The following is a 21993-nucleotide window of genomic DNA, read 5'->3' on the forward strand; positions in this document are numbered from 1 at the left end:
GGGCCAGGGGCACGGGGGTCACCAGCAGGGAATCCGCGTCGCCCCGGCCGCAACTGGAGGCACAGAGACAGATCCAGGCCCTTGGGCGATGGAAAGGGGCGCCGTGAACCTGCCCGGGCCTCTCGCGCCCTGCTGGCTCCTCCTCGCCGCACGCAGGCCCGCCCCGGTCTCCTGGCCCGTCACGGCCGGTCCACTGCGCGGCGGAAGGCCCCGCCTACCACGGCCCCGCCCCGTATGACCGCCGCGAGGCCCCGCCCAGGCGTGACGCCGCGAGGCCCCGCCCCTGCCCGAACGTCCACTCGCGGCCTCCGTGCCACGCTCCGTGCCGGCCGGAACACAGCTGCCCGCGGCGGTGAGTGGGTGGGGGGTGGGCAGGCCCGACCCCGACGCTCGCGGAGCCTGGTGCGGGTGTGGTCCCGGCTCCCCGCGTGGCCCCGCCCGGCCTGCGGCTCCTGACGTGGATCGGCCCTGCGACCGGGTGCGGCCGCCTCGGGGTGCGCGGGACCAGCGAGCATCACGCCGCGCAGCCCGCAGGGGCTGCGGTCCGTGGGGCTCACACCCGTGTGGCCGTGGCCGCCAGGCGCCGAGGGCTTGCGGCTGCGGGGTGGGTGGGGTCCCCGCGGTGCGGACCGCACGTTCGGGCTCGGAGAGGCTCTGCCCCCGTGGGTAACAGACGCGGAGCCGCCCCGAGCGTGAGCCCCGAACAAACCCAGCGGGCCTCCTGTGTGGAAGTCCAGGAAGGTGAACACAAAAGGTCTCATGTGAAGACGAGAACGTAAATATTCCCCAAGTTTACCACCTCTGTGAGCATTTTGATGCATTTCTCCCTAAGATTTGTACGAAAATTTACATATTACTTAATTGGGGTAGCATCACTTTACTTTCTGGTGTTATCTTACTTTCTAGTGTTATCTTACTGTCTATCTTCTGTTGTCTTACTTTCTATCCCACTTAACGTTTTCTCACTTAGGATTTTATGTGATCACAAAAAATTCTTAAACAACTTTTTGCTTTTTGGCCTTCGCACTAAGCTGCGTCCTCAGCCCTTTCTACATTTTTCATTTTGAGACCGCATCTCACTGAGTTGCCCAGGTTGGGCTCAAACTTTGATCCTTCTGCGTCAGCCTACCAGAGTGCTGGGGTTACAGGTGTGCGCCGCTATGCCTGGCTTAGCCTGGCTTCAACAATTTTAAGCACTTCATAATCATTCATCACATGGGTTCGTTTTGTATCAAAATAGAGTTTCAGCTGTGTGTCTATCTAGTGCTGTGTTTGGAGGGTAGGATTCAGCGCTGCTCAAGTTGTTCATATTTGTTGGGGGCTTAGATTACAGCCCCAGTGTACTTTATTAGCGTATTCCTCATCATCGGACATTTCAGTTGTCTCTAGTTTCGCTGATGTAAAATACATGAGCTTTCTTTTTGAAAGCTACCAGCTCTGAATGTCTAGTATCATAATGTGAATTGAAAATTGCTATTTTTAGTTAGCTGAGTTTTTATGCATATATGTTAGAAAGAGGAAAATAAGGAATTGAGAATGGGCATTTAGAATGTTTGATTTTAAAATAATTCAATTTATTCAAAAAGTTGCTAACATAGTGGACTGAGTGCCCTTATTCCCTTCCCCCGACTTCCCCGAAGGGTAACGTCTTATATAACCATGGTGCATGACTGAAACCAAAATTTACCCTGATATGTTCTGTTAAGTAACCTGCAGGCTTGACAGGAATTTCACTAGTTGTCCTGCTAATGTCTAGGATCCAGTTCAGGATCCTGCGTGGCATTTGGGTGTCCCGTGTCCTTAGCCTTTTTGCATCTGGGCAGCTCCTGAGCCAGATGACAGGGTGCAGCAGAACGCCCACATCTCCCCTAAGTGCATGTCCTGAACCCCATGCCGTAGCAGGGGATGTTTACCTTCCTTTCCTGGATAAGTAGACTGTGTAGCAGCGAGGTACCCTCTAATTAGCTTTATATACCATTTCTAGATCACCAAGCGACGGGATAGGACTGACTCCAGTAACCTCAACACTTCTTAACGCCTTTGTTGGGTTATAAACTGACAGTGGAGATCTCTCCAAAGCGTTGTGCCAAACGCCAGCTCCTTTCTCAGTGACCTTGGTTAGTGGGACCAACATGTCCGAGTTTTAAAACTGAAAATCTCTTTCTGGAGAACCCATTCAGTCCTGGACAACCTGGACCATTCGTAGTAAGAAAGCACAGAGTATTTCAGATGTGATTCCAGACACAGCAAGCAAACCCCCAGGGTGTAGACAGAAAGCGAATGGGAGAGGAGGCAGAGCTGGTGGGTGGCTGAGTGCTGATCGGGTGGGGCCTGGCTGGTGGTGGCCAAGCTGTTGGCAGTTCCCCTCCTCTGGTCTCTCCTCTACTCAGGGACACGGAGGCGTTGAGTTCCCAGACATGTGCCCTGAGAGCAGGCCTCACCTGCAGCCTGCGCTGTCTCTGTCTGTGAGAGTGGCTGGGTGCAGGGGGATTTCCATCCTCAGGTCTGCTCATGGATCTGCATCCCTAGGCCTGCAGGAGGGGCCCCGGTACTGTCGTCCTGCCCCTGTCTGAAGGTGTTTGGGGGTGCTGCTGTGGAGTCCCCTGTGTTCTGGGGCCTCTGAGGGTGCTGGGCCCTTTTCCAGTCCTGGCCGAGGAAGTCACGGCCTTTCTGCTGCGGAAGTGCCCCTGGCCCCCAGCCTGAACAGTGAGCCTTTCAGTTTCTCCCATTGAATGTTCCCTATTCTGCTTCACGGCTGAAAGTGGATGCTATTTTGCCTCCTGTTTCTCCCTGAGTCTGAAAAAGGTGATTGTTAAAGAAATCTTTATGCATTTCCTTTAGCTTTAGGATTTTTGATAACTCCATTTTTTTTTTTTACCCAAACTGAGGAAGGGCATAGTCCCCAAAATAACAGCTCTGTCATTCTTTTCTTGAACCTTGATAAAATAACTCCCCACCCTCCTGTCCCTCCCTGGTGGAACCCTCAGTATCTTTCTCTGCATCTTGACCTCCAGAGTCAGGATTTCTTCCTGTGGGCCGTGATTCAGTGGCTCACAAGCCACAGAAATCTTCGACCCTTTGTGCGAATCTGCACAGGGTGAAGCGGAATGAACTCTGAGAATATGCTCTCTTACTCCCACTCCCTGGGGGCTCTCAGGCCTTGGGCTGCTGTGTGCCCTGGAGTCACTGTCTCCCCACGCTGGTGGAAATCCTGAAAAAGGGGAAGAGGGGGCCAGGGATTTAGCTCAGTGGTTCCGCTGCCTGCCTCGCAAGCATAAGGACCTGAGTTCAATCCCCGGTACCAAAAAAAAGGGGGGGGACTGGGGGGGGGACTGGGGTGGGGAGCCCCCCCATCACTGCTGGCTGTTAGATCGGCCCCATCTGGAAGCTGGTGTTTCTGCCTCGCCTGCAGCCTCATGGCCCCTCACCCTTGGTACAGTGTTGGTTCCACATTTTGTCCAGCTTGTTGGCAGCGGTGGAGCCGACTCCCTTTCAGACCCTCTGGTGACAGTGGGCTGCAGAGTTCAGCTTAGGCCGAGGCTGCCGCCGCCTTCCACCGTACACTTGGTATTCACGCCATCCATCCGGACAGTTTAGTGGGTGAAGTGGGCCAGGGAAGTACGAGAGGAAAACCTGCTGCCTGCGGGACAGAAGGGCCAGCACCCCTTGAGAATGGTACCCAGAAGTCCCCAGAGGGTAGACATGCTCAGGTGGGGTTACCCTAGGGGGCAGAGATTTCCCGGGCAGAGGATAGCCCTGGGCAGTGACAGGGTAGCAAGAAGAGACCAGAGGCAGTGGAGGGGGCGTCTGCCCGCCCACCGCATCTCCACAGATGGCACAGTGGCAGCGGAGCAGGGCTGTGCAGGCCGGTGCTGCGGGCAGTGTCTCGACCTCCGAGAGCATCCTCTATCCCAGGGCCTCAAGGGATCGGGCAGGGCTTTGCAGGGAGCCTTCCCTCGCCCACTGGCTCCCAGCTCAAAGCGTATTCCCTGCGATTCCAGCACTGGTGTTGGTCTTGGAGTTTTTATTGAGTGGAAACACACAGGACACAGGTGTAGCAAGCCAGCAATATTTCTGATGATGAGACCGTAATAGCAGCTTGGACTTTCCTGGCTGCTGAGTTCCCAAAGAGGGGAAAGCAGGGCTTTCCAGGTGACCTGGTGTTGTCCACGAGCCCTGCACTGCATTTGTCTCGGTCACGCTGGTGCTGTGGCCCGGCCTGGGGAACATGCCACAGTGAGGGCTGATGCTGTAGCACTCCCCCGCTCTGACACCCTGCCTCTGTCCAGCCACACGGAGCGGAGCCGTTGGCAGTAGTCTTCTGGATGGGAGATGGCATCCAGTAGTATGAGTCCTTTACGCCACATGCTGCTGATAGGGACGGTTCACGGTTCGTCCTTACACAGAAAGGGCTTCTAAAGTCCAGGAGCTGTCACACGAGGCTGGCATGTTTAATCTGTGAGTAAAGCAGAGTATCTTCTACTACATAGTCAAAGAGATACCATTTGGCCCCAAAGTATTTATTTTACATTTACTGTTGAAAATGTGGGGCTTCTCTACTATTTTACAGATACAGTTCCACTTTTTTTTTCCATTAAGCTTATTGGTACATTTTAGGTATACAATACAGTTACAGTCATCATTGGGAATTAGTACCTGTACATGACGTATCTTGGTTCTTATTTTTTTTCCCCTTTCCCTGCCCTCCCTTCACCCCTACCACCCTTCCCTATTTACACAGACTTTGTTTCCATTTTTTCCTTTTCTCATATTTTTTCCTTTCCCTTCTTTCCTTTCCCCTTCCCTTCCCACTTCCCCTACTCCTTTAGACCTTTTCTTCCTATTTCACATTATCAGCTGTACATTTTGATCCTTACTTATACTTTTCAGTTTCTCACACTAGAGAAACTGTTTGGTATTTACGCATGTGTCCTATTTATTTCACTTAAGAGGATGGCCTCAATGTGCATCCATTTAGCTATAAATGTCTCTAGTTTCTTGTTCTTTATGGCTGAGTAGTACTCCATTTTATAAAAAAACCCACATCTTCTTTATCCAGTCTCCAGTTGATGGGCAATTGGGCTATTTCCAAGCTTTAGCTATTACAAACTGTGCCGCTATAAACATGGGTGCACATATATCACTGTGGTATGATGCTTTTAATTCTTTGGGGAAGATACCCAGCAGGGGAATAGATGGGTCAAATGGGACCTCTAATCCTAGTTTTTTATTTAGGTATCTCCATATTGATTTCCACAGTGGTTGCACCAGTCTGTACTCCCACCAGCAATGGAGAAGGGTTCCTTTCTCCCCACACCCCCGCCAGCATTTGTTATTGGTTGATTTCTTGATAGCAGCCATTCTTTCTGGGGTGAGGTGGAATCTCAGTGTTGTTTTCATCTGCATCTCTCTAATGACCAGTGATGTTGAACATTTTTCATATCTTTATTTGCTGCTTTTACTTCTTTGTCTGAGAAATGTCTGTTCATTTCAGATGCCCATTTTTGAATTCGGTTTTTATATTTGAGGGGACTAATTTTTTAAAGTTCTTTATATATTCTAGATAGTAGACCTTTGTCTCAGGTACAGCTGCTAAAAATTTTTTCCCACATTGTAGGTTGTCTCTTACCTCTCTTGGTGGTTTCTCTTGCAGTGGAGAAGCTTTTCAATAATATGAAATCCCAGTTGCTGATTCTTTGTGCTAGTTCCCGTGCTACTGAGGATTTGTTCATAAAGTCTTTTCCTATGGCAATGTCTTAGAGAATTCTGCCTAACTTATCTTCCAGCAAATTTAGTGTTTCTTTTTTAATATTTAGATCTCTAATCCACTTCGATCTTAGTTTAGTGCATGGTGATAGATATGGGTCTAGTTTTTTTTTTTGTTTTTTTTTTGGGTACCGGAGATTGAACTCGGGCCCTTCTGCTTGCAGGGCAGGCAGTGGAACCACTGGGCTAAATCCCCAGCCCAATATGGGTCTAGTTTTAATCTTTGGTAGGTTGAAATCCAGTTTTTCCAACACCATTTATTAAAGAGGCTATCTTTCCTCCAATGAGGGTGGTTGCCTCCTTTGTCAAAGGTGAGGTGGCTGAGTGTGTCTGGAGTTGTTTCTGCATCTTCTAATCTATTCCACTGGTCCTCGGGTTTGTTTCTTTGCCAGTACTGTGCTGGTTTTTTGTTTTTGTTTTTTTTGGTACCGGGGATCAAACTCTGGTCCTTGCGCTTGCGCAGCAGGTGGTAAAACCACTGAGCTAAATCCCCAGCCCAGTACTGTGCTGTTTTTATCACAGTAGCTTTGTAGTATACTTTCAAGTTGGGTGTTGTGATATCCCCTGCCATGTCTCTGTTGCCTAGAATTGCTTTTGCTAGTCTAGGTTTCTTCTGGCTCCAAATGAATTTTTGGATTGTTTTCTCTAGCTCTGTGAAAAATACTGTTGAGATTTCAATTGGAATTGCATTGAATCTATATAGCAGTTTTGGAAGTACGGCCATTTTCACTATATTGATTCTTCCTACCCAGGAACAGGGGATGTCTTTCCATTTTCTTATATCGTCTTCAATTTCTTTTTTCAGAGTGCTGTAGTTTTTAATGTAGAGGTTTTTGCTTCCTTTGTTAGATTGATTCCTAGATATTTCATTTTTTTGGATGCTATTGTGAAAGGAATTGTTTCCCTAATTTCTCTCTTGGTGCATCTGTTATTTGTGTACAATAAGGCTATTGATTTGTGAGTATTGACCTTGTATCCAGCTACTCTACTGAGTGTCAATTAAGTGTAGAAGTCTTTTGGCGGAGTATTTTGGGTCTTCTATGTAGAATATCATATCACCAGCAAATAATGGCACTTTAACTTCTTCCTTTCCTATCTTTATTCCTTTAATTTTTTCTCTTGTCTAATTGCTGTGGCTAATGTTTCCAGAACTGTATTGAACAGGAGTGGTGATAGTGGACATCCTTGTCTTGTTCCTGATTTTAGCATGAAGGTTTTCAGTTTTTCAGTTTTTCATACAGTTTTTCAGTATGATGCTGGCTGTTGGTTTTTCATAGATAGCCTTTATCAGGTTGAGATAAAGACCATCTATTCCAATTTTCTGTAGGGTTTTTATCATGAATGGGTGTTGAATTTTGTCGAATGCTTTTTCTGCATCTATTGAGATGATCATATGGTTTTTGTCCTTGACTCTGTTAATGTAGTGTTTTACATTTATTGATTTATGTATGTTGAACCATCCTTGCATCCCTGGGATAAATCCAACTTGGTCAGGGTGTATGATCTTCTTGATGACCGTCTGTATTCTGTTTGTCAGTATCTTATTGAGGATTTTTGCATCTATGTTCATTAGTGAGATTGGCCTCTAGTTCTCTTTTTTGGTTGAGTCTTTCTCTGCTTTTGGGATCAAGGTGTTGCTTGCTTCCAGGAATGAATTTGGGAGTACTGCTTACCTTTCAATTTCAGTGAAGAGTTTAAGCAGTAGTGGCAATAGTTCTCTAAATGTCTTGTAGAATACAGCAGTGAAGCCATCAGGACCTGGGCTTTTCTTTGTTGGTAAATTTTTAATTACATTTTTAATTTCACTGATTGTAATTGGGGTATTTAGAATTTTTATATCTTCTTTGTTCATCTTTGTTAATTGATATGTATCTGGGAATCTATCCATTTCTTCTGTGTTTTCCATTTTATTAGAGTACAGGTTCTCAAAATAGGTATTGATAATCCTCTGGATTTCTGCTGGATCTGTTGTGACTTCACCTTTTTCTTTCCTAATTTCATGGATTTGAGCCTTTTCTTTCCTTTTTTTGATAATGTTGGCTAAGGGTTTATTGATTTTATTTATTCTTTCAAAAAACCAACTCTTTGATTCATTGATTTTTTTTGTGTGTGTGTTGTTCTCTTAGTCTCCATTGTGTTGATTTCTGCTCTGATGTTTATAATTTCCTCCTTTATATGAGCTTTGCGTTTGTCTTGCTCTTCTTTTTCTAGAAGCTTAAGGTTGAGCATTAGGTTGTTTATTTGAGCTCGCTGCCACTTTATTTTTTGATTATAAAAAATACCAGCTCATTAAAATAAAAATGTAAAGAAGAAAATCAAAACCATCCTAAATCAGAACCTCAGATCAGAACCTGGAGAATGCATCTGACTTGCCATGGTACAGATTTCCTCACAAGAGTCATATCATGTATGTGAATATTTGCACGTGTGGTTAACGGTGGGGCCCGATGTCAGAGCTTTTGGGCCCCAACTCCTGTTTGCTGCTGTGAGATGTTAGGCAAACTGTTTAACCCCTGTTTTAGTCACTTTCCTTTGACATCTGCAAGTTAAGGAGGGCAAGGTTTACTTTGGCTCATGTTTCAGTCCATAGTTAGCTGGCTCCAAGGCAGTACAGCATGGCAGAGGAGCCTGGTGGAAGAGAGCTGCTTAGGGCATGGTGGACAAGAAGCAGAGAGTCATAGGCGGGAGATACAGCCTTCTAGGTCATAGCCACTGTGACCTGCCTCTTCTGACTGAACCTAACTCCTAATAGGAGGTCAGCTATGATTCCTATATAATCCAGTCACCTCCCCAAGGTGCTGCTTGTGATCGTGTTAGGGGATATGCAGATATAAACCATAGTGTTCCCCACAGCCCCTAAAAGACTCATGCACATCTCTTTATACAAATTGCACTCAGCCCATCTCTAAGAGCTGCCAAAGTCCTGACAGTTCCAGCCTTGCTGAAAAGTCCAAGTCCCAAGACTCTGAGACTCAAAGCAGACTCTTAGCTGTGAGCCTCTATAAAAATAAAAAGAAAGTTAAACACTCCCAACATACCCTGGCACAGGGTAAATGTTCCCATAACAAAAGGAGGAATAGGGCATAGAAACCAATTGGAACAAAGTAAGACCAAAACATATCAGGGCCACGTCCAGCACCAGAGCAGGCTGTGGCATTTAGATGTGACTCCCTGTGGCCTGGGAGGCCCTGCCCCTATGACATCACCAGTGGTTGTATCTCTCCTGGCTTCTCTCTTGGGCTGGCTTTGCTCACCCCTTGCGGCCTTCCTCAGACGTTCTGTGTTCCTGGCTTCTCCCATTTCCAGAGGTCCACTGCACCTTGGGCTTCACACTCACAACCTCACATGCTGCCCTCTCAGGGGCTCACTGCTTGGGCTCCCAGGCCTCCTTCTGAAAGCGGGTGGAAGCCTCCCTGACCCCACAGCTCTTGCATTCTGCGTGCCTGCAAAACCAGAACCACACGGATGATGCCAGCGTCTGCCACCACTTGAGTGTAGCCAGGCTGTCTGTAGAGGCCTCCACCTGCCTGGATGGCTGAGCACTCACCCGAACCTTGGGGAACAAACTCCCTGGGCAGCTGCTCTGGGGCCCGAGCCCTGAGGCTCTCTTCTCAAAGCAAAGTCTTTCAGTTTTCCAGTAATGAGCCTGTGAAGGGTGGAGCCTTACTGGCTCTTCACATGGCCTCAGGCGTTTTTCCTACTGTTTTGATCCAAGATACTTTTCTTCTTTTTTAGTGTTAATCTTTTCTGTCTTTTAAAATAAATTTTATTTTATCCCATTCCCCCCTAATGTTAATCTTTTCAACAGCCAAGCTTTCTGCTCCATCTTTGTGGATGCTTCCTTTCTGGCAAAACTGAAAACTTTAAAAAGGACCTTTTGCTTTTGCTTTTCAATGTAAACCTAGCGAAACACTCCTATCGGTGTCCATGCCACAGCCCCAGCATTGGACTTCCTTGAAATTTCCTCCAACAGATTAGTCTGCCACCCTTAATCTCAGTGTCCCACAAAGTCTTAAGACATGAGTCAAACGTAGACAGATTTTCTGCCAGAACATAACACACGTGACCTGGAGTCCAACTGCCAGTGGATTCCTTGTTCATAATTGAAATCACCTGAGCCTGATCTTTACCATCTGGTCTTTTTTTTTAAAAATCATTGTTCTGGTCTTCTCATCTCTGATGAGAATTTCTCATCAAACTTGACTTACAGCATTCTAGGGCTGCTTCTCAAGCCAGCATCTCTAAACCTTTCCAAACTCCTCCCATGAACCAGTTTCAGAGGTTTCTGACCCACATTGTCAGGTAGTGTCGCAGCAAGAACCCTACTTCTCTGGTACCAAAACCCATCTTAGTCACTTTCCTCATCACTGATACACAATATCTGACACCCGTGATTAAAAGGGTGAAGAAGTTTATTTTGGTTCATGTTTGAGCTCCAAAACAGGACAGTGGCAGAGGAACATGGCAGAAGTGAGCTGCTTACAGCATGGTGGACAGGAAGCAGAGAGGCAAGGGAGGAGGTGGGAAGAGAGATATTACCTTCTACTCCAGGCCCCCAGTGACCCACTTCTCCCCACCAGACCCCAACTCCTAACAGCAAGTCAACCATAAACCCCATAATGCAATCACCTTCCCAAAGTCTCACCTGTGATCCCAGAAGGCTTTAAGGAACATCTAACCATAACACCTTTTTGTAACCTGAGTTTTCTCATTGGTGAAATGGAAGTGTTAAACTTCCTTTAACAAGGGGTTGCTAGGAGGATTAAGTGAGTTAATTCTTGTTAAAAAGTGCACCCCAATGCCTCACATGTAATAAAGCCCTAGCAAATGTTAGCTAGTTTCACTCTGATATTAATATATATTTATTATATGTAATTATGTGGGACCATGCTTTGTTTTTCTTACAGCATGTTAGGAAATGCTTTCCATGTTGAGAAATACAGTTAGATCTGTATCCTAGTATTAATGATTCTGTTACAGCAGACCCTTGACTTATGAACTCAGTTCGTTCTTGAGTGCTGGTTGTAACTCAGGTTGGTCGATTGAAGGCTCATGTTCCTCTACACAGCCTTCAAAGTCTCTCTACTGTGTACAGGCAGGTCTCAGTGTCCTTAGAGAGACGTTTGCCCAGGATTTCTCAACCCCACACAGGAAAGGATGTTGTAATGTTCCTTCCAGAACTCTTTAAGGATTAAATATGTATCTGAGACCATCTGAAAGCACAAGCAGCCGGTATTCAGGTCCTAACTCAAAACTTTCTTCATAAGTTAAAACTAAAATTCTGGTCATAACCTAAGTTGTTTGTACATCAGGCCAGTTGTAACTCGAGAGTCCACTGTATATTGTAGCATAGTTTACTTTGCCAATCTCCTGTGGACAAACATTTAGGTATTGTTGTTTCTTTGCCATTAACACATAAATAAATTTAGTAAACAATCTGTAATGAGCTTCTATATTCATATTTGGTTTAGTTATTTTTTAGATAAATTCCATAAATAAAACTGTAATGAACTGTATATATGTTTAATTTTCTTCTTGGGAGAAATTTATAGAAATAACTCTTATGTCCAAGATTATAGATATTTAATGTTTAATATTATTTTTCATATTATCAGTCTACTTTCTGGCATGGTGACATCAAATTATAGTATCTGTCAACTATGTGTGAAAATGCCCAGTTTTCTAAACATATGCCCCAGTTGGGTTCTTTCCATCTTTTATTTTTGGCAAATCTGAAAAAGGAAAGGTATCTTGTTACTTTGCATTTGTTTCATTAGTGAATTTGAGTATCTCTTCAGGTATGCATTGGCATATTGCTTCTTTTGGAAGCTGTGTTTTCATTGTTTGTATTTTTGTTGTTGATTTGTGAGAACTCTTTGTGTACCAGGGATAGTGATATTTGTCCTTCATAGATATTGGTAAGGGTGTGTGCCTTGCAGGATGGATGACTTACAGTATCTTAAATGATAATGTCAGTTACAAATGTTTTTGTGAGTCTCTAGGTAGTGCTCACGTCCATGTTGCAAAAGGAGACCAGCTTTTTGCGTCTCAGAGAAATTGTTTTATGACCTGGTAATTAGGAGTAAAGTGGACCTTTTATTACTCACACTAGACAATGCATGTGTCTTGAGAACTGACCTTTGATGCAGCTCACATACCCTTCTGAACACGTCACTGTCTCCTCTGTTATTTCCAACATTGCTATTTCTTCCCTCGGAGTTATTCTTCCAGGCTGGGAAGCCTGGAGTTACCTGTAATGGCCTGGAGGCGATGTGGCTCTCAGCCTTTCCGCTCAGTTAGTGCCCCTTTGAGGCTGTTTCCCTCCCTGGTTCCTGCCACTGCACTTACCTTGGGTGTCAGAATGACCTTGTGCACACCCACTGCTTCTCCTGGACAGAGGGCTCCTCAGGTGGAAGGTGCAGAATTTACTTACTTTTACATATTCATTTACCTTTAGACTCTGTGATACCTTGGCTCATAGTAAGCACATGATAAATGTTTATTGTGCTTATTATTCCACTTTGAAGGTGATGAAGCTAAGCCTCTGCAGTCACCTGGTAGATTGATACTAGATATGCTGGTAGGTGTAATTTTCTTATTATGGAAAAGTTCATTTGTGCCAGATAGTTAAAAGACTACCTTAAAGAGCACCTGTGCTGTCACCCTGTAGGTTTATCTGTTGAAATCCATGCCACTCTGACATACACTCGTCTGTCCCAGAACCTGTGGGGACTCCTTACTGGCCATTGACTCAGATGTGATGATAGCATTTGTCATTCTTACGTGGCAACAGCTTATAAAGCAGAACCCTATGCCTCTGCTCTGTTAGCTCAGTCTTCTTATTGTTTTTTTCACATGCTGCCTTGTTCTTCCTTCATTGATACACATCATTCCCCATGTAGAACATGCTTCCCCCTTTGCTTTTCCAAAGCTTTTGTGCATGAACTGTTCCCACCACATTACAGTATTAGTATGGAGGTGAGCACTGTGTCTTGTCCTGATCTGATTACTTCTAGGACCTCACATGTTGGTTAATGGACTTGGCAGGTGTGATAGTTAACTGAGTCACCTCGAGTAACAAATGCCCAGCTAAATCGGATCGGCACAGTTCTGGGTGAGGCCGAGGGGATTTACTGCGGAGGGAAGACCCAGCCTGGGTGTGACTGACAACAGCCAATGGGCTTGCAGCCCGCATGGAATAAAGGGAAACAAGCAGGAAGGCGCCTCTGTTTCCTCCCAGGAGCTCCGCTCTTCCTCTTCGCCTTGGACCTGAATTCAAGGGCCTGTTTATAGAATACCTGGGGCAGTGGAGAGTATGAGCAGCGACCTGTTAGGTTTCTTATTTTTGGAGCTCGATAGGAAGACATTAGGGGTTTCCTGTGTCATAAATGATATAAAAATATCTTGAATGAAAGCTGCAAGAAAACTGTGTATTGTGAAAAAAAAAAAAGATGGGTCTCCTGGCTTCTTCCTGGCGCAGACCCTTTGGCCTCTTGATACTTGAACAGAACACTACAGTGAGCTCCAGGCCTCCGCCTGGATCCTTCAGATCTCCAGCACGCAGGCAGCCCTTTTGTTCTCTTCCACACCCGACTGTGGGCGGCCACTGTAAACCAATCTTGTAAATTCTTACTATGTATATCTTGCATTAAATGTTCTTCTAGTATGCACTGAGTGGTACAGCAGGTATCTTTAAATAGCACTCCTGGTGCGTTCAGAGTACAGTGTGAATCCAGCATTGCTTTATAAGACCTATGTTTCTCTGAACAAAATGTGTGCTCTGTTAGGGCAAAAACTGATGATCAGTCCAGCCAGACAACCTGGATCTGTTTGATTGGATTGCTGCAAAATTACAGTTTCCACCAAAGAAAAGAAAGATGGTGTACATTTATATAGTGTTGTCACTCCCTTTGTGATTGTTCTTATGAATTGATTTGCATGTGTATATTGCCATTATTAAAACTGACATGAAGTGCAATTAGAATAAGTGAATGTAAGGTCTGGAAGTTTTCCAGGGTTGAGAGATTCACATGTAAAACATTTTAGAAGGAAGGGTTTAGGCCTTAGTGCCTCGCCCCATGTATGGGTTTCCATTATTTTTCAAGCTTGGTAACAGAACTAAAAAGATGGTGCCTTTGAGAAAGGTAGGGAAGCTGGAGAAAAAGCCGATACTGGGGAGAAGTATATATGTTTAGTTTGGGATGTGTTGATAAGTTTTGGTGAGATAGTGTCAAACAGTGGTGGAAGCTTCTGATGGAGTGCACCTTAGAGGATACGATTAAGATATGGTACAGACATCAGTGCAGAGGTTAGAGTCTGAAGTTAAGAAAAAGCAGTTTTAGAGGTAGTCTTAATTACTTTCTTGTCACTGAAACACAACACCAACAGCTATAAGGAGGAGAGGTTTATTTCAGCTCAGTGTGGAGGGTTCAGTCCATAGTCCTCTGGGTCCAAGGCATGGTAGCATGGCAGAGGGGCATCACAGAGGAGAAACAGCTTATGGCCTATGGTGGGAAGCAGAGAGGGATCAAGGGAGGAGGAGGGAGATAACCCGCCCAGGCCATGCCCCCAGTGACCACCTCCTCCAACCAGACTCCACCTCCCAACATCACATTTAGCTATAAATCCATCAGTGGACTAATCCACTGAGTATCATGTCCCTATGACCCAGTCACCTCCCAGAAGCCCCACCTATGAGTGATGATGCTTTGGGGGGCATCTAGATGTAAACCATAGCATTCTGCCCCCAGCTCCAAAAAGGCTCCTGTGGATCTCTTTATACAAAATGCATTTAGTCCATCTCTAAGAGTTGCCAAAGTCCTCACAATTTTGACATTGCCAAAAAGTCCAAGTCCAAAATCGCCTATGAGTTCTAAGGTAAACTCTTAGCTGTGAGCCTGTGTACAAAGGAAGAAAAAGTTAAACCCTGCTGACTTACAGTGGCACAGTGGAAACATTCCCATTGCAGAAGGGAGGAAAAGAGGGATACAGACGGATGGGACCAAAGCAAAACCAAAACCCATCAGGGCAAACACTAAATCCTTTAGTTCCATGTCTAGCTTCCTGGGGAAATTGTGATGAAATGTGAGCTCCAAACCGCTTGGGTAACTCCACCTCTGTTGCATTGCTGGTGTTTGTAGCCCTCATGGCCTTTCTCTTGGGCTGGCTTTGCTCACTCCTTGCAGCTTTCCTCAGAAGTTCTACATTCTTGGCTTTTCCAGCATTATGGAGTCTATCGTACTTTTGACTTCATCCTTGCATCTTTATGGATTGCTCTCTCAGGCACACTGCCTAGCCTCATAGGCCTTATTGACCTCACAACTCTTACATTCTGCATGCCCAAAACCCAGCACCATCTGGGTGATGGTGCCACCAGCTGGAGCAGAAGCCAGGCCCTTTTCCATCTTGCTCCTGGCTGCAGAGGCATCTGAGTGCCTGGCTGGCTGAGCATGATAAACTGAATCTCAGGGAATCAATCCCCTAGGCAGCCCTTCTCCAACAGAATGCCCTGGTCTCTGCTCAAAGCAAAGTCTTTCATTTTTGAAATTTTGAGCCCTTGAAGGGCTAAGCCTTAATGCTTCCTCACATGCCTGTAAGCCATTTTTCTGCTGTCCTGTTTCAAAATACTTGGCTTCTTTTTAATGCTACTCTTTTCAGCAACCAAGCTCTCCTCTGCTCCATCTTTGCAGACCCCAAGTTTAATGAAACTTCCTTTCTGGCCAAACTCAAAACTTTAAAAATCATTCTGCTGGGCTGATTGCTCTTGATCCTCGGTGTACAGCTGGCTGCAAGCTTCCAGCAGCATCCAAGCCACAGCCTGGATCTGGATGTTTAGCTTCCTTGAACTTTCCTCCACCAGATTAGTTAGTCTGCCACCCTTCATCCCAGTCTCCTGCAAGTTCTCAGGACATGAGCAAAATGTAGATAAGTTTTCTACCAAAGGATAATACACATGATCTGGAGTCCAACTACCAATGGATTCCGTGTTCTTGAATGAAGCCTCTTGAGTCTGGTCTTTTCTAGTTGCATTACTGTCAATATTTTGGTCTTCTGAGCTCTGACCAGAGTCTCCCATCAAGCTCAGTTTTTAGGGCTGCCTCTCCAGCCTGTGTCTGCAAACCTAACCAAACTCCTCTTGCAAGCCAGTTCCAAAGGCTTCTGAACCACATGATCAGGTCATATCACAGCAGTGACCTCACCTCTCTGGCACCAAAATCTGTCTTACTTACTTTATTGTTGCTAAGACACAATACCCAATACAACTATAAGAAGGAAAGGTTTATTTTGGCTCACAGTTTGTAGAGGTTTCAATCATAGTCCAAGGCTCCAAGGCAGGGCAGCATGGCGGAGGAGAAGCAGCTTATGGCATGGCAGTTGGAAGCAGAGAGATCAAGGGAGGGGTTGGAATAGACCCTGTCAGGCCACGATGCCAGTGACCTTCTCCTTCCAAGGTCAGATTTAGCCATAAACCATCAGTGCACCAATCTGCTGGTGAGCATCACAGCCCCACAATCCCATCACCTCCCTCAAGCCCCACCTGTGAGTGTGTGAGGCTGTGGGCGACATTTGATACAAGCTGTAACGGAGGAGAGATTGCCTTAGAATGAAGGCAGCGGTCTAGAGATCGTGGCTCGGACCCTTTGCAGGCAGACACACTTTGTTGGAAGACAGAAGAAGGGAAGGTGTTTTCAGAGGTAGGGAGAGGACCAAGGTAGTGAAGCATCCTGTAGGTCAAGGAGTTTCATTTTCTGAGCTCCTGAAAGAGTCATTGATACTTTTAACAGCAAACATGGGCCATTCCACAGAGAGCATGGTATGTTTCCCACGAGTGTGTTCCCAGAGGGTCCCAGGAGGTGGAGGAACGGTCAGGAGAAGGGAGGGAAGTGGGAGGCCCTGAGGTCGCCGGGGTGCGCTCTTGGGGCCCGTGGGATCCCAGCACCCTCCTGCCTTCTCTTTGCTTCTGGGCTCCTTGGGGTGAGTAGCTGTGGCTCTGTCAGCTTCCTCCATGATGTGCCGCCCTTGCCAGAAGCCCCGAGCAGTAGGGCCACTCAGTCCCTGACAGCCACACCCAGCCACTTGTATTTCTCAGAGCCGGCTGGCCCCTTTTGTCACTGTTCAGTAGAGAAGCCGACCTTTCTGCGTAGCGTGTCCTCTGCTGGCTCTCTGGCGAACTCCTATGCATTCCTCTAATCCCGCTCCGGGATCACACTTCCTGACTCCTCTGCATGGGAGCCCCCTTTAGCTCCTCTCCCCGAGTCTCCCCTCTGTATTCTGAACTAGGATTGGCTTCTCTCCTAGCCTGGCTCACATGTGTGCTGTGACTCTGTGATCCAGCCTCACGTACACCCTGTCGGATTGTGAGAAATTTGCCTGTATCTTGGAAGCCAGGATTAGGTGTAATTAAGAGAAAATGCAGTCAGTTTGTAGTGTGTTTCTTTGCGAGAATAACCCATTTTGCCTTTCATTTTAATTTTCAGTAAATCGTCAAAGATGAAAGTGACCTTATCAGCTTTGGATACTTACGAGACTTCCTTCACGCCTTTGGTGGTCATAGAACTTGCTCAGGATGTCAAAGAAGAAACCAAAGAATGGCTGAAAAACAGAATTATTGCCAAAAAGAAAGACGGAGGTGAGTAAAGTAGGTGCCGCCCAGACCGCAGCCTGAGGCTGCCTGTGGCTCTCCCGAGGCCTTCCTTCCTGTGTCATAGCCATTGCTCTTCCCTCCCTCTGGACTTGGGCGGCCTCCGTCACTCACCGCAGAACATCCAACTGCCAGCGGTGAGGGCTCAGCTCCCACGCTTTGCGCCCGCTTGTCGGAGCTTTCTATGAGTGGGCGCAGGGCGCTGCTCTGCGGGGCTCCTGAGTGTCACCTGCGCTGCCCAGGGCCGGTTAGCACAGCACCTGCGTGCGAGAAGGTGCTGTCAGGGGAGGAGACCTAGAGCAGCAAACAGAGCCAGCCGGGAGTGGTCCCAAGGCAGCGCCTGCGCCCTGTACCAAACCCTGTGCTGCGAGCCTGTGCAGGAGCACAGGGTGGGGTGGCAGCGCTGCAGAGTCGGGGTGACCCAGGGCCCCCGCTTGGCCCTGTCTGGGAGCTCGGCAGGGCTGGGCTGGCGAGAGGTGGGGTCAAGCCCACGCCTTCTGCTGCCCGAGCGCTGGGCTAGGACTGTTTATAGAAAAATGCCTATAAAGTGGAATTTTGAATCAAAGTCGATTACATTTTTTCTCAATAATTGCACCAAGAGGGAAGAAAAGCACAAGTATTTGCTGCTGGAATCTGAGGAATCCTTTCTTCAAGAACATTTGCTGTGTCTTGTCGCGAATAACTCTGGCGCCTCCGTGCGGCTGTGCATTCAGGGACACTGGGGACGGGGAGGGTGTCTTTCTGTACCCCAAATGCACCTTTCATTCAGATTTGTAACACCTGCACTGGCAATCGCCTAAGCGACTGAGCCATAATAGAGTCGCCAAAACACGGATACACGCTTCGGGAAAAGAAACACCGGGATCAGTATTTTAACGCCAAATTTATTCAGACATGGTGAGATGAGTGCAAGTCACCTTTGGCCTCCACAGTGACAGGAGGTGCTCAGAGGGGGCCGTGAGCCCCCAGACGCTCAGTGCCCTGAACTGCCGCTCGGGGACCTCGCTCACTGAGATCGCCGTGTGTGCGTGCATTTTCACTTTCTTCCCTAAGGGCCGGCAGTGCAGTGGGTTTCCTGCGATACACGGCATCCTCTAGGGTCCCTCACACGAGGGTAACACCATCTGCTGAAAAAACTTCATAGTTTTCCTTTTCCTGAAGTGTGTATACATTTTTTGGTGGGCTCTGTACATTAATCTTAACATACGAATCCATTTGGGGGCCGGGATGTAGCTCAGTGGCACCGCACCTGCCTGGCAAGTTCAAGGTCCTGAGTTCGATCCCTGGTACTGCCAACAAAACAAAACAAAACTTCATTTGGTAAGCATAAACTTTGCGAATACCTGATTATTTTCATAATTTCTGTCAGCCATTTCTACAAGGGTAATAGAAAAGAAACACCTGGGCATGGCGGAGCTCGCTCTGTAGTCCTAGCTGTTCAGGAGGCTGAGATAGAGGATCTCTTGAGCCGAGGGTTTGAGGCCATCCCAGACAACATAGCAAGGCCCCATCTCAAAAGTAAATAAGTAAAAGAAAGAAACGTACCTTAAAAAGTTTGATGTAGGTGGAAATAATTAGGAAAAAATCATTTTTCTCCAGTATCTTGTGGGTAGTAATTGTATATATAATATCAGATCATAACATCTTTTTAATGTTTGGGGAAAATAATTATATTTAAGAAAAAAAATATTTTTTTATTTGCTTGGAAGATGGATTTAATTTTTATTTAACATTTTCTTCCTTTTACCAAACTAGAAACATGATATTACTAGGAAGTTTTCATTTTTGAAATTTCTGTTTGTTTCTAAGACTGTGCTTACCTTTTGTTTTTGAAGGTGCCCAGTTGCTGTTTAGACCCCTGTTAAACAAACACGAGAAGGAAACACTGGGAAGCGACAACTTGTACCTCGTGGGGGCCTCCAGGGTCCGGTTGCTGCTGGGGGCGGAGGCGCTGGGGCTGGTGAAGGAGAGTGTGGACGGCACCATGCGCACCTTCACCTACAGCACCCGGGGCAGCTTCCGGGGCTTCCACGGTGAGCGGGGCTTCCTCCTCAGACCCCTGTGTCCTGGCAGCGTTTGATGAGTGGGTCAGGGGCCAGCAGACTTCTCCAGGGAAGGGCCAGATAGTGAGTGTTTGTAGGCATTGTGGACGGTGTTGGCTCCCCGGGAATTAATACAGTCCCGCCACGGTGGAGCAGAGAGCAGCCCTAGACCATGAGGAAATGAGCGTACAAGGTGGTGTTCCAACAGAGCTTTATTTATAAAAACCCGTGGCAGACCGCCTTTGCCCCCTGGAGTAGGTAAGGAAAACTAGAAGGACGCATGTGTGAGTAATTTAATTATTCATTCTGTGTTTCATGATGATGAGTATTCTCTTGGTTGATGTAGAAAAATCTCACAATAAGAAACAGTGGTAGGTCCCTGTCCTAGGAACCCATTTCCTGAATGCTCTGGCTCCTCCCAAGTGTGGGAGGGTAGTTGGGTGTGTTCTGGCCCAGGGGAGCTTCCGGAGGGGATGCTTTCTGCCAGGAACTGGGCAAGCTGCGGGGGAGCTGCATTGTGAGGGCGATGGGTAGGATCGGGGTTCTTCAGACAGGCGCAGGTTGGAGCTCTGCACCCCGGTGACTTCTTGATCCAGGCCAGGGAGCCTCGGTTAAGAAGGTCTGCCCGCCTCAACAGCCTTTCTTCTCTCACTCCAGAGGGAATGAAAGGCTTGGGAAATTGAAGATGGTTTTCCCATTCAGGCAAACACGCTCTTCCATCCCTGGTTTAAAATGTCTTCAGGATCCAAGGTGGCATTGGCCTCTGCTCCTTGGCAGTGAGACCCAGCAAGTGTGTGCATTTGGACGTCTGCATGCTGCTTCGGAACGGCTAGCAGATGATTGGAGAGTTGCGTTATGAGCAAGCATAACCAAAATATTGTGTCCTTAGAAAAGATCTAAGGAGCTTTATGTTCTATTTAATTTACCAGTTTTATATTTGATTACGCCTGTCAGTTGCTATTGTATACATCATATTTCCATAATCTTAAGCAACTGCAGTACTGCTGAACTTTCTTTTGATTACTGAGAAAATAACGAGAAGTTTGTGCTTTTATTCCAGATGACAATGACGATTTCCTCACCATGACAGAATGTCAGTTCATTGTCAAACATGAGCTGGAAAATCTCAGAGCTAGAGATGAGAAGATGATCCCTGGGTACCCCCAAGCGAAGCTGTATCCAGGAAAGTCGCTGCGTAAGTTATGCTGTCAGCCAGGTTGATGGGGACACGTTCTCATTTGGCTATTCTTTCACAAAAAACAAACTTAATAAATCAAGCAATTGCAGAAACTTTAGTATCATCCTTATTGAGAAGCATACAGCCCTACAATAACACGAGCATATCTTTTGCCAGTGGAGCTCTATTACACTGCACATTTTAACCATTGTATTTGTTCTCTATGGTTTGCTGCTTTGTAAGGCCTCACTGCCCATGGTTGGCTGTGTGTGTGTGTGTGTGTGTGTGTGTGTGTGTGTGTGTGCGTGCGTGTGTGGTACTGAAGGTGGAACTCAGGCCTTTGTACTAATTTAAATCTCTAGACCCCGCTTTGTTTTTCATTTTGAGACAGGATCTCACTAAGTCTCTGAGGAGCCCAGACTGGGCTTGGGCGTAGTCCTGCCTCAGCCTCCCAGAGTGCTGTACGATCACGCACCACATGGGCTGTGATGAAAATCTGTGACGGAAGACACCTGGCCTTCCCCAGAGCCCTTCCCAGCCCCTCTGGTCCTGCTGGTGCTGAGCACAGGCAGACAGAGAAGCCTAAGGAGGCTTACAGGGGCGCATGACACCTGAATGCAGATTAGCAGCTTGTGACCTTTTGGTTTTGTGTAATTCTGTTTTATTGAGAACACTGTTTTGCAGAATGAAAGAGTTTACTTCAATGTATAATTCCAAATTTGCTTCAAGCCCAGAGAGCAGCAAGGCTTCAGCATTTTTGCTGCTTTAAACACACTTCAGGCAGTTAGCTTCTGTGCCCAGTCTGGCTGGTTTCCCTGGAGTTGTCATTGTAACACTGCCCTCCAGCCTCTTCCCTTGAGGATGAAGCCCCACGACCCTGTCCATCTTCATGTTTCCTCAGATCCCTCTTTGATCACCCATTTGTTGGTGGTTATGTATCATTTATACAGGGAAAATATAACTCCCGACCTGCTAGATGTCAGATATGCCGAATTCATGTTCCCTAAAACGGAAGAAGGAATTCTAAGGAACAGTGGAGGTTAAGGGTAGGAAAAATGTATTGAGAGAGAGAGCACTCCTGAGGGACAAGAGGGGCCCAAAAGTGGGTTGCCAATGAGCCTACTTTTCTGAGAAAGTTTTATAGAGCAGAGTCACTAGGTGGGTATAAGGTGGGTTCAATTATAATCAACCAATAAGATTCCAAGTACAGCCACTTAGCTAATATGGATCTGATATAGTAGCAAGGGCATATGGATGGCATCATTAACCTTGGTCGATAATCTATAGTCTTAGTCTTGTCTTTACTCTTAGTCTTAATGGTCTTAGTCTTAGTGGGTGGGAGAGAATGGCCCACCACCAGCAAGATT

At 46.6% G+C, this 21993-nt stretch overlaps 1 protein-coding gene across 11 annotated transcripts in view; it reads left to right on the forward strand.

The window, feature by feature from the left end:
• The first annotated feature begins 255 nt into the window (after positions 1–255).
• The window catches only part of Ano10 (anoctamin 10), a 158678-nt gene continuing 136940 nt past the window's right edge, over positions 256–21993 (forward strand). For 8 of the 11 annotated variants that reach the window (XM_004835076.4, XM_004835075.4, XM_021257730.2 and 5 more), the window contains exons 1-4: positions 256–352; positions 17244–17395; positions 19243–19440; positions 20510–20644. In XM_004835076.4, the coding sequence (XP_004835133.1) occupies positions 17257–17395; positions 19243–19440; positions 20510–20644 (472 nt within the window). In that variant the 5' untranslated portion in view covers positions 256–352; positions 17244–17256. Of the gene's footprint in view, positions 353–555; positions 804–17243; positions 17396–19242; positions 19441–20509; positions 20645–21993 lie in introns of those variants that run through there. The other 3 variants (XM_087186896.1, XM_087186893.1, XM_087186891.1) reach the window with 3 other exon arrangements.

This window comes from Heterocephalus glaber, unplaced genomic scaffold (assembly GCF_053883595.1).
Source record: "Heterocephalus glaber isolate CG9 unplaced genomic scaffold, H.glaber_assembly_v1.0 deba00001504, whole genome shotgun sequence".
NCBI lineage: Eukaryota > Metazoa > Chordata > Mammalia > Rodentia > Bathyergidae > Heterocephalus > Heterocephalus glaber.